This window comes from Castor canadensis, chromosome 11 (assembly GCF_047511655.1).
Source record: "Castor canadensis chromosome 11, mCasCan1.hap1v2, whole genome shotgun sequence".
In the NCBI taxonomy this organism is placed as follows: Eukaryota; Metazoa; Chordata; class Mammalia; order Rodentia; family Castoridae; genus Castor; species Castor canadensis.
Genome location: NC_133396.1, coordinates 20,470,950 through 20,485,769, shown reverse-complemented (window position 1 = coordinate 20,485,769; position 14,820 = coordinate 20,470,950). Strand labels below are relative to the sequence as shown.

At 40.3% G+C, this 14,820-nt stretch overlaps 1 protein-coding gene across 2 annotated transcripts in view; it reads left to right on the top strand.

The window, feature by feature from the left end:
* Dnajc7 (DnaJ heat shock protein family (Hsp40) member C7) overlaps nt 1-14,820 on the top strand; it is a 34,845-nt gene that overhangs the window by 3,885 nt on the left and 16,140 nt on the right. For both annotated transcript variants that reach the window (XM_074045736.1, XM_020178478.2), the window contains one exon: nt 14,002-14,090. Coding sequence is in view for 1 of the 2 variants with exons in the window: in XM_020178478.2 (XP_020034067.1) it covers nt 14,002-14,090 (89 nt within the window). In the remaining variant the exon portion in view is untranslated. The remainder of the gene's footprint in view (nt 1-14,001; nt 14,091-14,820) is intronic.

Sequence of the window (14,820 nt, the reverse complement as noted above, 5' to 3'; positions counted from 1 at the left end):
AACAACCCCCCACCCCCAATCTGAGATCAGGTCCGGATGGACCCCCTGAAGGGGCGCTCTCCGGGGTCGACCTTTCCCTCCTGCTTCCGCCTGGCGAGGGAGGCATGGCCTAGTTCTGCGGAGGGAAAGGTCGTCCTTACTGTAGAGGCCAGGTCTCTAATGAGGGGGGAGCTCAGAGGTCTGTTGCGGGGTGGGGGAGGTGGCGCGGCGTCGATGATGACTTCCTTGCATGGTCCCGACCCCCGCCTCCTCATGTCAGCTCCTATGCATTGTTATCTGCCTGCACCTCACGTCTCCAAGCCTTCACTCTCCTCCGCACCTCTTTTTTCCTTGACGATTGTACCCCAGCGATCAGCAGTCTGGCTCCGAGGTGACCGTGTCTCTAGAAGTTAGAGGAAGAAGAAAGAGTGAGGACCTGTGCCATGTTCTCCCCGTCGCATTCCTCTTTGCCGTCCTGGGGGAGGGGGCTTACCCCTCTCAGGACCACTCTGTTAAGCGCAGGAGAGCAGCTGCTCGGGTGCAGTTGGCATGCCGGGCAGCCGCAGAGGTCCCACTAGCCAAGGTTGCTGCTGAGTGAGTGGTTTTCCAGAACACTCTGGATTCTGGCAACAGCTAAGGCAGGTTGTTGGAAGTGGCTTGGAACACAGTTGTAGGCATACTTATTCAAATTCTAAAGCTGAATTTATTAAAGGGTTCTGGAAGCTTGGGCCTTTCCTTATCAGCTGCAGGTTAACTTGATCCTTTTGTTCAGGACTGACTGCAGTGCCCCCAGTCTTCCCTACTTCCTATTTTTATGCCAAGCCCCTTACATTTGAGTCATTTGAGATGGTGTCATAGAATTAGTTCAGGAGATCTGAAATCAGTGTTCAGAGTTTAACTGTCCATGTTAGAAACATAACAGGTGGGCACAATGAATATGTAGTTATTAAGCTTGGGGGGTAGTTATCCCAGCCAGTGCCTCAAGTTCCTGACCTGTTGGGAGTAGAGAGACTTAACAAAGTGTAGTAGGTTCTTGGGATATCAGAATACAGGTCTCTTTTTTAAGTTTGGGTTTTCACATTTCCAGTATTTAGAGGTAAGCATGATAAGCATCATCAGTTTGTATCGATTATTAAGGAACAGCAAAATGAGAAACAAAACTCAACACAGGGCTTAAATTTGTTGTAAGGATTTTACCTTACTTGTATTTGGAAAGAGTTTGGTTGTTCTTAGTGCTATAAATAGGGACTTTGGCCCTATCTACTCAGTGTAAATCTGTTGTAAGGAATGTTGCTAATTTGGGCTTCACTTCAGAGCCCCTTATCTAAAATAAATCCTTTTCCTCAAGGAAAAAAAAAAAAAAACCTCAGCTTTAAAGGATGTTATATTATAAAATTGTTGCAAATGAACCTGAAGATATTTTAAGAAATATAAAACAGATAATGCTAGAATGTGGCAAGATCACATGTATTTGGTAACAATACATCAAAATAAACGTGGGTGTTGGCTTAACTGCCTTATTTCATGGAATTTAAGGTGTCATGTCATTTCTTGTAAAATGCACAATTTTATATACCACTAAGAAGGTATAAGTTAGATAATAGAAAAGTGTTCTTACCACTTACATGTTATCTGTATTATATAGAGTTCCTTTGGACATAGTAAAGTAGATGTTTATTATGTACCACTTCTGTGCACAAATCAAAAGGAAAATAAGTGAAATAAAAAAAAATCACTTTGACTTTGTGCAATGTAAGACATCCTTCCAAAGGTAAACATTAGGATCTGTTGATATGAAAAGGCCTTCTTTATGATTTTCCAGTGCTGCTCTCCAGTGGAGATTTAGAACCTTTGAAGGGGGGTGGTTTTACATTTTTCATGTTTCATGGAATCCTCCTGTATTAAGTAGAGACACATCCCTTATAAATGCCCTTTTACTATCTGGCTTGGTATCATTTGACTAAGTTCCTGTCTCTCTTGTTACACTCCTACTACCAGTTCACTTAGGGACACAAGAGTGGATGGATCCCTTTGGTGGTTTTTGTGAGGCCTATTAAGGGGTGCTTCTTTCCTTATGTCTTGGGTCACTTACATCTTGCTGCTATGCTAAATTGTCACAGTCCTACAGGGGGCAAGATGAGAGGAGATTTCAAGACACTAGAACTCATGACTGCAGCATTTTAAGTGGCTGCAGTCACTTAAAAATGTTTTATTTACTTAGCATTAGGCTGTCTAGAGAAAAAGGACTTGTCACTCTGACAAGGTTTCTCTTTTGCTACCTGCAGCTAAGAAGCTAAAGTGAAGGATGTATTATTTTGCACTTCAAAATAGATCAGGAATCTGTTCATGAAGATTGTTTCTTTGCCCACTAGAACAAAGTACTTAGGAGCTAGAGGGTTAAAGTTCAGAGGTTTTCATTTAATCTAACTCAAGGCCTTAGATTTTTCTGGGAAATTGCTAACCATTTTACCTAATATGTGAATACCTGTCCTTTTTTTTTTTTCTTTTTTGTGATACTGGGCTTTGTACTGAGGTCCTCACGCTTTGTAGGCAGGTGCTGTACTGCTTGAACCACTCCCCCCAATCCTTTTTTATTTTTTTTTTTGGTGTTCTGGAGTTTGAATTCAGGGCCTACACATTGAGCCACTCCACCAGCCCTTTTTTTTTTTTGGTGATGGGTTTTTTTGAGATAGGTTCTCAAAGGCTGGCCTCAAATCATGATTCTCCTGATCTCTCTATCCTGAGTAGCAAGGATTACAAGTATGAGCCACTGATACCCAGCCTGTATTGGTTATTTTTGAGATAGAGTCTCATGAACTATTTGCCCAAGCTGGCTCCGTACCAGGATCCTCCTGATCTCTTATCTCCTGTGTAGCTAGTATTATAGGTATAAGCCACTGGCACCCACTGTGAATACCTGTCTTGAGTTAAGGCTTTCTGCACATATCTCTTGGGCTCTGGAGCAGCTTATTCTCTGAGATAGTCATCATTATTGTATATTGGAGAATTTAAAACTCTTTAGCAAAAAGGAAATACTTCTGTTTCAACATATACCTGGTGTGACTGTACAGTTAGGTCTAACATAATGAAAGGAGCCATAGACCTAGGAGGCCAGAACATCCTTACCTGCTTCCTAGAGCTGATATTCTTCTATTTTTTATTCTTTTATCTGCTATCTATTTTCCTGCTGCACATAGGCAAGAGCATTTCTTACTAGGCTCTTTGTATCTAAGTATTGTAAACCCTTTGTGGATTAGAAGTCTGCCTTTTAATTCTCTATCCATACTGTCGATGGGAAGAACTGACCCTTGAATCCATATCCCAGGTTCTATTTGTTCTGCAGCCTAGGGCTTTTTGTAGTTTATGGCCTCACTTAACTGAAGAGCTTCTGAGGATGCCTCTTGCTTTTCTTCCTTGGCCTATTTAACATTAGGAATTTGTTCCTTTTTCCATCTCTTGATGTTCTAGGGCAAGCAGTTGAATATTTCAGTAAGCCTACAAGCTGAATGGGAATAACTAGAATGAGAAACATTTCATTTTGGGTTTTTTTTGTTTTGTTTTGCTTTTTTGGCAGTACTGCGGTTTGAACTCAGGACCTCATGCTTACTATGCAGGCACTCTACCACTTGAGCCACTCCACCAGTCCATTTTGGTTTGTTTTTAAGAGTGGGGTTAGAGATGAAGAAATGGGAGATGGGAGAAATGGAGTCATGGTTAAGGAAGGAATAAACCTAGGAATGTAGCTGGTAGAGTGACTCAAGTGGTAGAGCACCTGTCTAGCAAGCATTGAAGCTCTGAGTTCAAATCCCAGTACCACAAAAAAAAAATTGCCTGGTGCTGGTGGCTCATGCCTGTAATCCTAACTACTTAGGAGGCAGCGATCAGGAGGATCATGGTTTGAAGCCAGCCTCTATCTGGAAAAATCCTACCACAAAAAAAAGACTGGCAGAGTGACTCAAGTAGTGAGTTCTGCCTAGCAAGCATGAGGTCCTGAGTTCAAACTCTGTCGTCCCCCCCCCAAAAAAAAAAGAGATCAGGAGGATTGAGTTCAAAGCTAGTCTAGCAAGTTCTAGAGACTATCTTGATAGTTTAGAGACTCTTGAAAACACAAAAAAGGGCTGGCAGAGTGGCTTAAGTAGTAAAGCTCCTTCCCTGAGTTCAATTCCCAGGACTGCCACAAAAAAAAAAAAAAAAATCCTGGGAATACGGAATCCTGAATAAAGCGAATTAATTGAGCCCTGACACTAACAAGTGACATAATTGTTAAATCATAACTAGCAAAACTATAGGACAAGAGGTCTCTTTATTACTATTAGTTCAGATTCATATATTGACTAGTGCCAAGTAAACCGAGCACTTTTAAGGAAATGTTGGATTAGGACTGTTCAAGAAATAAAGCACTTGGCTGGCATGTGTGAGGCCCTGAGTTCAATCCCCAGTGCTGCAAAAAAAAAAAAAAGAAAGAAAATGAAAATGTTGGATCAAGTGAGTGGCAGTTGCTCTAGTGGCCTACTGCATTTCCAATGACCAGAATTCTGATTGGCTTAGAGCTCAATCTTACTGTACATTTCAGCCAATCAGGGATTATTCAGTAAAACCAGTATTTTAAAAGTTTTTAAAAAGCTGAGTACTGGGTACCTGCCTTGGCTTTTTTTGCTCTAGGACTTTTAGAAGATTGGAGAACAATGGTCAGCAACTGCCTAGGTGCCTTGTGGCCTGATGCAAAGACCCTTTGAGAGCCTATTTCTCCCTTATTCCAGTGCTGAGTGATGTGGAAGTTACGTAGAGGTCGTTCCAGGTATTCTCTTAAACTGAATTTGAGCAATAAGAGCAGGTTTCAGAGTGCACTTTTTCCAGTAGGCTCTTCATTTTATTAAAATGACAGTTTATTTTTCCCCCCAGCCAGATAAAAATGGCAGTTCCTATGTTTTACCCATGATTGGCAGGAGTGTTGAGTAACTAAGGCTTTTGAGAATGATATGAGGAGGATTATATGACTTTCCAGTCTTATTCTGAGACAGAGCTATTGTTCTGGAGGAGGCCAGATTGTCAGATAAGCAAGTATTAACCATCTCTTCTGAATTTTTTTGGTAGTATTGAGATTGAAACCCAGGACTTTGTGCTTGCTAGGCAGGTGCTCTTATTTAAACTGTGCGTCTGGTCCTTTTTTGCTTTGGTTATTTTTGAGATAGAATCTCATGTTTATGCCTGGACAAGCCTGGACTGAGATCTTCTTTTTTTCCTGGAGCTAGAATGACAGGCAAGTCCCACCATGTCTAGCTTTTTGTTCCTTGAAATGGGGTCTTGCAAACTTTTTGCCCAGGCTGGCCTTGAACGTTGATCCTCCTGATCTCACCTCCCAAGTAACTGGGATTACAAGCATAAGCCGCTGAGCTCTCTTCTAATTCTAATGTTACTTTTGAGAAGAGCAAAAGGGGGGCAAACAGGACCCTCTTTTGTTCTTGGAGTTTCTTTCCTGAGAGTTCCTTCACGGGCAGTTTGCTGTCAGTTGACTACCTCTTCAGTTAAAGACACATGAGAATTTTGAGAAACAAAACACCAGTGGACAGTTCAGACTCCTCCTCTGCTCTCTGCTTCCATTCTTTAGCTTCCCTCCACCTCCCAAGTGTCAAGAAACAGGCTTTTTTAATTATAGTTCCTCGGTTCTAGAGTTTTGAGGGGTGCATTGTCCCCATTAGGGTGGTGGGAGATGTCAGAGGTTAGCCAAAGCTGAAAAAATAGTGACTTGTACCCTGGAGGAGCTTCAGAAAAGTTCCTTGCTCAGAAATAAATTTATGGTTGGGTCTTCTCTTCCCAGGTGGTAAGTAGACACCATAGATTGTGATACCTCTTATTTAAGTGTAAATTTAAAGCTTAAAATTGGGGTAGCTATTTATGTACGAGTATTGGCTGATAGAGCTCCTCCACCCTACCTCCATTCCCACCCCCTGCTAAGTAAGACATAGCCAGCTTCAGCATGCCGCCGGTGTCCTTCCCTATTCAAGCAGTAGAGAGTGCTACTGCCTTGTTTAGACTTAATTGGTGACTCCTGTTGGTGCACTTGGGCTCCTTCTGGCTCTGTCCCTGTTGAGGCTTCTCACTGAATGTCCAGAGAACAATTTGAACTGGTATGTTAAAGAATTTTCTTCATCTTTGTCTTCCAACTTCCCTCTTTTTTGAGGGTATGTTTGAGAGAGGGACTTGTTTTAATTGTGCTTTAAAGTGAAAGCAGCAGCTGTCCATTCTGTAGAAAATGGAAAGAAAGTGGGTAGCTTTGCTAACAATAGTTGTTTTTTGTTTTGTTTTGTTTTTGAACTCAGGACTTTGCCCTTGTTAGGCAGGCACTTTACCACTTGAGCCACACCTCCAGTCTGCTAACAGTAGTTGAATAGAGGCCATCCTTTGTTTTTTCTGGTCTGTTATGAAGCATTCAGCATACAGTATCCTTGCAAGCACCCCAGTGTTTGTAAAACTGTTACACACACACACATATTAATCCCTGTTTAAGAGGTTAAAAAAAAAAAAAAAGTTGGGCGCTGGTGGCTCACGAGTATAATCCTAGCTACTCGAGAGGCAGAGACCAGGAGGATCATGGTTCTAAGCAAGTTGGCCTAGGCAAATAGTTTGCAAGACCCTATCTTGAAAATGCCCAACACCAAAAGAGAGTGGCGGAGTGACTCAAGTGGTAGAGTGCCTGCCTAGCAAGTGTGAAGCTGTGAGTTCAAACTCCAGTACCATGGAAAAAAAAGAAAAAGGACAAAAAAAAAAAAGAAGAAGAAATGGAATGACTTGCTTTTTGACCAGCTGGTAGGAGCCTTTTACTTTATTCTCTCATGAAGGTCAGAGAGAGTACAACATGAAACAGGCCCTGTGACATGCCTTTGGGGACAAGAGGTCTCGGGCAGTGGGAAGAAGGAAGGAATTTCCACTCTGGGACTGGCCAAGATCCCATAAATTCTGGAGGGTGGAGGACATTTCTTGATCAACAAGCAGCTAGTAAATTTGACTGAATAAAAAAAAAATGGGGCACAACAATCAGAGTAAGTTGACATTTTAGAGATAGTAAATATGATGGTACATGCCTGTAATCCCAGCACTCAGGAGGCTGAAGTAGGAGAATTTCAAGTTCCTGACCAGCCTAGGCTACTTAGCAAGGCCCAGTCTCAAACAATTTTTAAAAAATCTCAAAACAAAAACTTGACCCCTTGTCAGTGTAAAGTGTTATTAACAGCCTGTAGGAGAAAAAAGGAAAAGATATTTTTTCCTACCAATAAAATATTCTCCAAAATCAGAGTCTCCTAAACATTCCTCTGCTCTAATAAAATAATCATTTTGTCCTCCATTGTAATTTTAGCACAATTAGATTTTCTTCCACTTCAGAAATAGTAAAAATATACCAAGAAAATGCAAAGAACCCAAACTCCACCTCTTTCAACCTGTTGTATCTGTTCGGATTTCAAACATTATTAGTGCTGTTGGAAGAGCTTAACTTCATTTAAAAAAATATTATTCTAGCAAATGAAGTAAAAGCAGTATGTTAAGTTTTTTGTCACACTGAAATCTAAACAGCACTTTGTAGATTACAAATGTTGCAGAGTAGTGAAACCATGCTAGTCTTTAGTTTTTGATCAGTGGAGTGAAATATTTTTCCCTTCCTCCTTTTCTCTGGAATAAATCTTAAATGATACTATATTACTGATAACGAATCTCATCCTTGTTTTAGCAGTCTGCAAATCTATGATCTATGAATCTAAGCTTCAGTAGCAGAAGCTTACTGAAGTTTCTGAATGCTTGTGTAATTACTAGGTTAAAACTAGTTGGCCTAAGGTAGAGATCCTTGCTTAGAGAGAAAATGGAAAATTTTACAGGGCATCTAATTTGGGGCACATTGCAATGTCAACTATGACATTTTCTAATGTGTTTTTAATTTAGCTGAGCTGTAAGTTGTCTGATTTAATCACATGATCCTGAGCTCTGCTGTGATACCAAATAATTTCCCCTGGCACTATTGTTGGAATGAGTAGTGTCAGCAGTGAATGAATGCTGAATTGGGAGAAAAAGTATATACCTGCATGCTCAGAAGATAGAGATTTTAACACATAATGTAGAAGATCTACTGGCGAGGTTATTTCTAAAACATAAACACGTTTTTAAAACAGCAGAGCAAGGCTGGCTGAGTGGCTCAAGTGGTAGAGCACCTGAATGAGTGATGACCTGAATTCAAACTTCAGTACTGCAAAAAACCAAAGAAATAAAAATTTTAATATAAAGCAAAGTAGACCAAGAGAGTAATATATTCTGCTCACCCATATTTGTCAGAAGAAAAGCTAGGCCCTCCAAATCTGGTCTTGTGACCAACCATCCTATATGGGTCCAGAGGTCAGAATTTTTTGAAAACATTTTAGTACCTGTTTTCACAAGAATTTATTACTTGTGATTAAAGTGGTAGAGGCAGAGTCAGCGGCAGTGCTTATTCTGCTTAGAGTTGATCCAAGGATTGGGTGGGGAACTGGATAAATGGTTTTGCTTTTTATTAACATATATTAGTTGTGCGGGGGGCCTGGAGGGGGTTCGTTTTGACCTTTACATATGTGCTTACAATGTATCTTAGATTTACCTCCTCCACATTCTCCTTCACCCCCCACCCCCATAAATTGGTTTTAACCTAAAAACTATTGTGGGGTATGGGGGTGGGTGGCGCTCCAGGGATTCTTGTCTTCTCTGGGTTTAGGAATAAGCTCACGAGACACAGATAGTGCACACACAGGTAGATTTTTTAGGGGAAAAAAAAAAGGCTGCAGCTAGAGCAGTGCAGTGGAGCCCAGAAATGGGTGGCTCTCTGCTGAGGTGAAGGCTGGGGCTTTTTATGGACGCTTTAACTCTGGATTAGGGTAAGGGTTAGGTGCATTCTTTCCATTGGTCATGGATTTGTGCTCGTGGGCTCTCTTGGATGAGCTGGTCTATTTGCCCCTTATTGAGAGCATCCTGTCTATCAGCCCCATGGCAGATTTATGAGATCATTGATCTCATCAGGGTGCAAGAATGCAGATTTACAAGACCATGTATCTCAGAGTGCACAGGGTTCATGGTGTGCTCCATGGGGGATGGGATACTGACTCACTTATCTGTCCCTTAGATTCCCAGACCCAACAAAACCTTGACAGAAACAATTTAGAAAAAATAAAAACATAGACCCCCAAAGAAATGATAAATGTCTGAGGTGGTGAATATGCCAACTACCCTGAGTAGTTGTATACATGTATTGAAACACCATGTTGTATCCCAATAAATATGTACAATTATTATGCATCAATTAAGATATGTTTTAAAAACTTTTTGAACAACAAAAGGAAAAAACATAGGCTTCTAGAAGTTAGGAAGCCTGTGTAGCCATTTTGGGTATTTCAGTAGTGCTTCCATAAAGTCACCTCAGAGCCTTTTGAAAATGGAAATGCTTTGAAAATCTGAAAAAGCACAAGAGGTATGTTGTAGCTGTTAATAGAACCAACTGGTCAGTTGTGGTCAAGTCTATATTTTGTTACAGTATTTTAAGGCTTAGTCTCAATTTTGTAGCCATGGAAAATAATCTGTGGTCGAATTTAGTTCTTTGGGAATCTTTTTTTTTTTTTTTTTAAGTTGGCCCAGGTAGACCCAGTTAATCCTAATTCTTCCTTTGTCAGTACTGATGTGTTTTAGTAGGTACACTCACTTGGCTATCAAATGAATTGACCCTGGCAGTGAGTGGAATAACAGAAGTCACTGCCAGGTTGCCCTGAATTCTAGTGTTAATCAGCTCTTCTTTTCCATTCCCACACCTTTGACACCTCATCCTGCAGTCACTTTCCTATAAGGGCAACTTAAACAAGCTTCAGCCCTTTCTCGGGCTCCCAGGGCAGGACTAGAATGGATTTGACCCTGGAATTGTTCCTGGTATAGCCTTCATTTCTTGCTGCTGCCATGCTGGATCCCAAAGATCCACTCTTTCCTCTGCTAATTTCACAGGGTCTGTCCCATTGGTTAAAGCTTGTGCTGTATTTGGTGGGGAGGTTTAAAATGAAGGAGGGACTCCACTTTGGCCATTGGACCTGGAGGCAAAAAATAAACATTCAGTCTAAAAGCACTAAGTGCTCATTGTTTAGGCAGCTGTTAATCAGCCACGTTTCTATGAAAATAAGTCCTTTTCATGAGGCAATTGTGTGGGAATAGCTAATTCTGGCCTGCTGCTGTGCAGTGTGAGGTTAAAAACATGGTAACTTGTCACAACACAATTCTTCTTGTTCTTTTTGCTGTGGGCTGACTCTACATTACTTGCTTTGTTTGCTCTAGAATGGAGTCTACTCATCATTTACTAAAATGAAATGCATTTCTTGGGGGAGGAAAAAGTCCAGTTCACTAGGTCTTGTATCTTAAAGAGAAAGTTTGATGCCTCTATAACTAATTGTTAAGAATGTCATTTAGCTTGTTTAAATCTAGCTTTCAGTTTTGGGACTGAATTGTTTATGCTGGAGTTATTTTGTGTCTTAGTTTTTTAAAGTTCATATTTATTGTCCATTCCATATTCCTAGTAGTACAGATTAATTATCAAGTAGAAGGGAACATTAGAGAGAAAGCTTAGCATAGTAGAATGTGCACATGTTTTGGATTCTGACAAGTATGGATCACATCCTAACCTTGGGCCAGTTACTTAACCTCTAAACTTTAATTTCTTTGAAAAAATTGGAACAGTGAAATTCACCTGACTATTGTTTAGTGAGTATAATATATGGAAAATACCTGGCCTTAATAACTATTAATAATTTCCACAGAAATCATTCTTTAAATTTTTACTAGAGACCAGTGCTACACATGCTTCCATAGGAGCAGTGTTTTGGGAAAAATGGGCACCTTTCAGGAGCTTTAGATAATTTGCTTGTGACTTACAAGCTTTATACTGCTGACATAGTGTCTGCCTATGTGCCTGTATGCCTTTCATTTTCCTCAAGGATCTTAGGCACTAGCTGACTAAAGAGGAAGCTAGATCTTCTTAGATACAGTTTGGGTCATTGTCTACTTTGGAATTTACTATTTTCCTCAGAGTAAGTTGACTCAGTTTCTGAAATTCAGTTTTGAGTAAACCCTTCAAATCTCTTGACCTATCTGCTCTTAAAGGATAAACTCCTCGTAGTTTTTATAGTACATTGCTTAGTTTAGGTTTACAGAAATTGTATGCCACGTAGAAAGATTTGATTGGTCCTTAAAGTCTTGCAGTTGGGGGGTCCTTCTTGAGGACTTAAAATAGCAGATGGCTTTTTTACAGCATTGTGACAGTTGGTATAGTAAAAGAACCCAAGCATGTTTACACTCATCGTAGTTCAAATAGGCCAGCATTTATATGCTACTCCCATTTTCTTTCTCCTTTCTTCTAGTAAACTTTTCATGTTAGTAGGGCTTGCCAGGACTATGATAGAGAAGAATGGAAAGGAGGAGTGCCTCAATAAAAGGAAGGCAGATCTGCCAGTTTGCAGTTTAAAATGTGAAAGTAAACGAATCACAAAATTTTCCAGTGTCCATGTTCACAGAATCAAGCTGTAAATGCCCATACCATTATCAGTATTAAGAACTATGAATTTTGGCTGATGATGTAGTGCAGTGGTGGAGCATTTGCATAGCATGCACAAGCCCTGGGTTTGATCTCCAGCTTTGGAAGCACTTTTGTCCCTGCTCCATGCAACCCTAAACTGATTTTCTTTTTTTGCATGTTTGGAGGATAGGAAAAGAAAGATTTCCTGTAGTTGGGTGCCAGTGGCTCATGCCTGTAATCCTAGCTACTCAGGGAGACAGAGATCCAGGGGGGTCACTGTTGAAGGCCAGCCTGGGAAAAGAGTTTGTGGAGACCCTACCTTGAAAATACCCAACACAAAATAGGGCTGGCAGAGTGGCTTAAAGTGGTAGAGCACCTGCCTAGCAAGTGTGAGGCCCTGAGTTCAAAACCCAGTACCAACAAAAAAAAGATTTCTTCATGTAACAAAAGTGCTCACTTATGAGCCAGGTGTGGTGGCTGACCCCTAAAATCCCAGCTATGAGGAGGCTTAGGAAAGGAGAATTGTGAGCCAAGGCCAACTCAGGCAAAACACGAGATCCTATCTGAAATATAACAAAAGCAAAAATTAGGGCAATTTCATTTAGTTATATTGCCGGTGGCTCATGCCTATAATCTTAGCTACTCAGGAGGCAGAGGTCAGGAGGATCACAGTTTGAATACCAGCCTGGGCAAATAGTTCAAAGTATATATGCATGGAATTACCACAGTGAAACCCTCTTGTAGTATTCATATCTACTGATTCAAAATATAATAAAACTATTTTTTTTGAAAAAGAGGGTTAAGATGAAATTCTTAAGATTTTATTCAGCTCCAAATTCAAAGCTAATTTTTTTTTTTTAATTTTGCGGTACTGGAGTTTGAACTCGGGGCCTGTTCTTTGAGCCACTCCATCAGCCCTTTTTTTGTGGTGGGCTTTTTCGAGATAGGGTCGTGTTGAACTATTTGCCTGGGCTGGCTTTGAGCTGTGATCCTCACGATCTCTGCTTCCACTTAGCTAGGATTGTAAGCATGAGCCACTGGCACCTGGCTAAGGATTTAATATTTTTAATCAGTAGAGAAGATAGGTGATTTGCTTACCATGTGTAATAACTTTTTGTCTATCGCATGAGTTTTCATTTTATATCTTTTTCCTGCTCATATCTAAATTTTAATACACAAAGACATTTACAAATATGAAATGATGTTTAGAAAACATTTCTAGAATCATTAAACATACTCACTGAATAAAGCACATTATGTTTTTAAAATAAAAAAAAGAATTATCTTTATCATTCTAGTTGGGTAGTAGAATGATTTGTGGTAATTTTGATAGAGGTTACTAGATTGTTCTTTTACAATGCTTTATGTCCCCGGATGCCTGCCTGTAATCCTAGCTGCTCAAGAGGCAGAGATCAGAATTTGGTCAGAAGCCAGCCCTGGGCAAATTGGTCTTAAGATCCTATTTTGAAAAAACTCGTCTCTCTCTCTCTCTCTCTCTCTCTCTCTCTCTCTCTCACACACACACACACACACACACACACACACACACACACACACACGATTGGCTGAGTGACTCAAGCTGCCAAGTGCCTGCCTAGCAAGTGTGAAGCCCTGAGTTCAAACCCCAGTCCAAAAAAAAAAAATGCTGTCTGTCATGTCTGATTTGAATCTAGTTACTGGACAGGTGATAAAAGGGTGCAGAAAGAAACTGAACAGACATACGTAGAACACCGGTAGATGAGGTAGATGAATATTCTGTATAGCATGGCACTGACAACCCGTACCTCATATTTTTGTCATCCAAATTCTTAGCCTCTGCTGTCACTCAGCTCTGTCTCCCATCTTTTTTTTTTTCTGTCCCCCATCTTAAACACAACAATGTACTATGCTTTTATCTCTTTTGCCACCTGCTGGCTCTGATCCTTCGGGTGACAAATGCAAGAGCCACTTTGCAGGAGGCCAGATCATTAAAACTCTGAAGGATGTGACCCATTTCATATTGAGAAGCCTGTTGCCCCCAGTGGCATTACCTGTAACTGGTTTTTCTGGAAGTTTGAAAAGAGGCAGCAGTTGTGTCGTACTGGAAAGGAATAAAAAATTCAGTATTGTTTGGGGGTGTGTCTCAGTAGTGGCCTTAGGTTTGATATCCTCTGTGTGTGTGTGTAATATATATATATATATTACATACATATACATATATATATGTATATTATACACACAGTACACACTCCCTCCGTTGCATTTGAGGGAATGTCTACATTTGCCTGAAATACAGTATCTTAAGAATTTGGATTCTTTCACTGGCACCTCCTTTGGGCTCATCAGTCTACTGAAGAACTCTATAAATTCCTTCAAGTATCACACTAACTGTCAGCTCAGTGGGGGCTCTAGACCAAGGACTGCTTCTATGATATTACAGATTATTTCTGAGGTACATAATTCTCTTTCTCTTTCCTTTTCAGGGAAGCAGAGTCCTTCAAGGAACAAGGAAATGCATACTATGCCAAGAAAGATTACAATGAAGCTTATAACTATTATACAAAAGCCATAGGTAAGAAGGATCTGGTGGTTATGCTAGATAGACAATATTCATTTACCAAGTAATATTATAACTCTTCCCTAAGAAGTTGCCTTTTACTTAGAGGACTGATAACTTACTGTGTAAAACTCCTTCAGGCGTAATGATCTCCTGATAGGTAACTTTTTCTGACTGGAGTAGATAGTTCTTCCTTTGGCAATATTGAAATACTAAATGTTTTAGGAAAAAGATGCCCACCTTAATGCATCTAATTGTTGCCACTTCATTTACTGTCTTAGAAAATGGTATTTGTGTATAAAATCTAGTCTTATTTATTTCAGGCTTCATTGCCAGCATATTTTAATCCCTGTCAGTGTTCTTCTCACCTAACTTGTTTACAGGCTCTCCATCCCATCTCAACAAATGCAAATTCATTTTAGTATTTCATCACACGAAACATAGTTTATTAGGAACATAGACTATTACTCCCCACTAAATGATAACCAGTGTACTTTATAGCCTTAACTTGTTTTCTTTTGTTGGTAGGGATGAACCCAGGTCCTCATTAATGCTAAAAGTGTACTGTGTCATCCAGCTATACCCCCATCCTCTAATGCCATAACTTGTGGTTTGGTTTGGTTTGGTTTCCCCCAACCCTTACCCTGTTATTGGGGTTTGCACTCAGGGCCTAACACAGAGGCAATGCTAGGCAAGCGCTATACCATTTGAGCCACTCCACTAGTCCTTTTTTTATGTTGGGTAT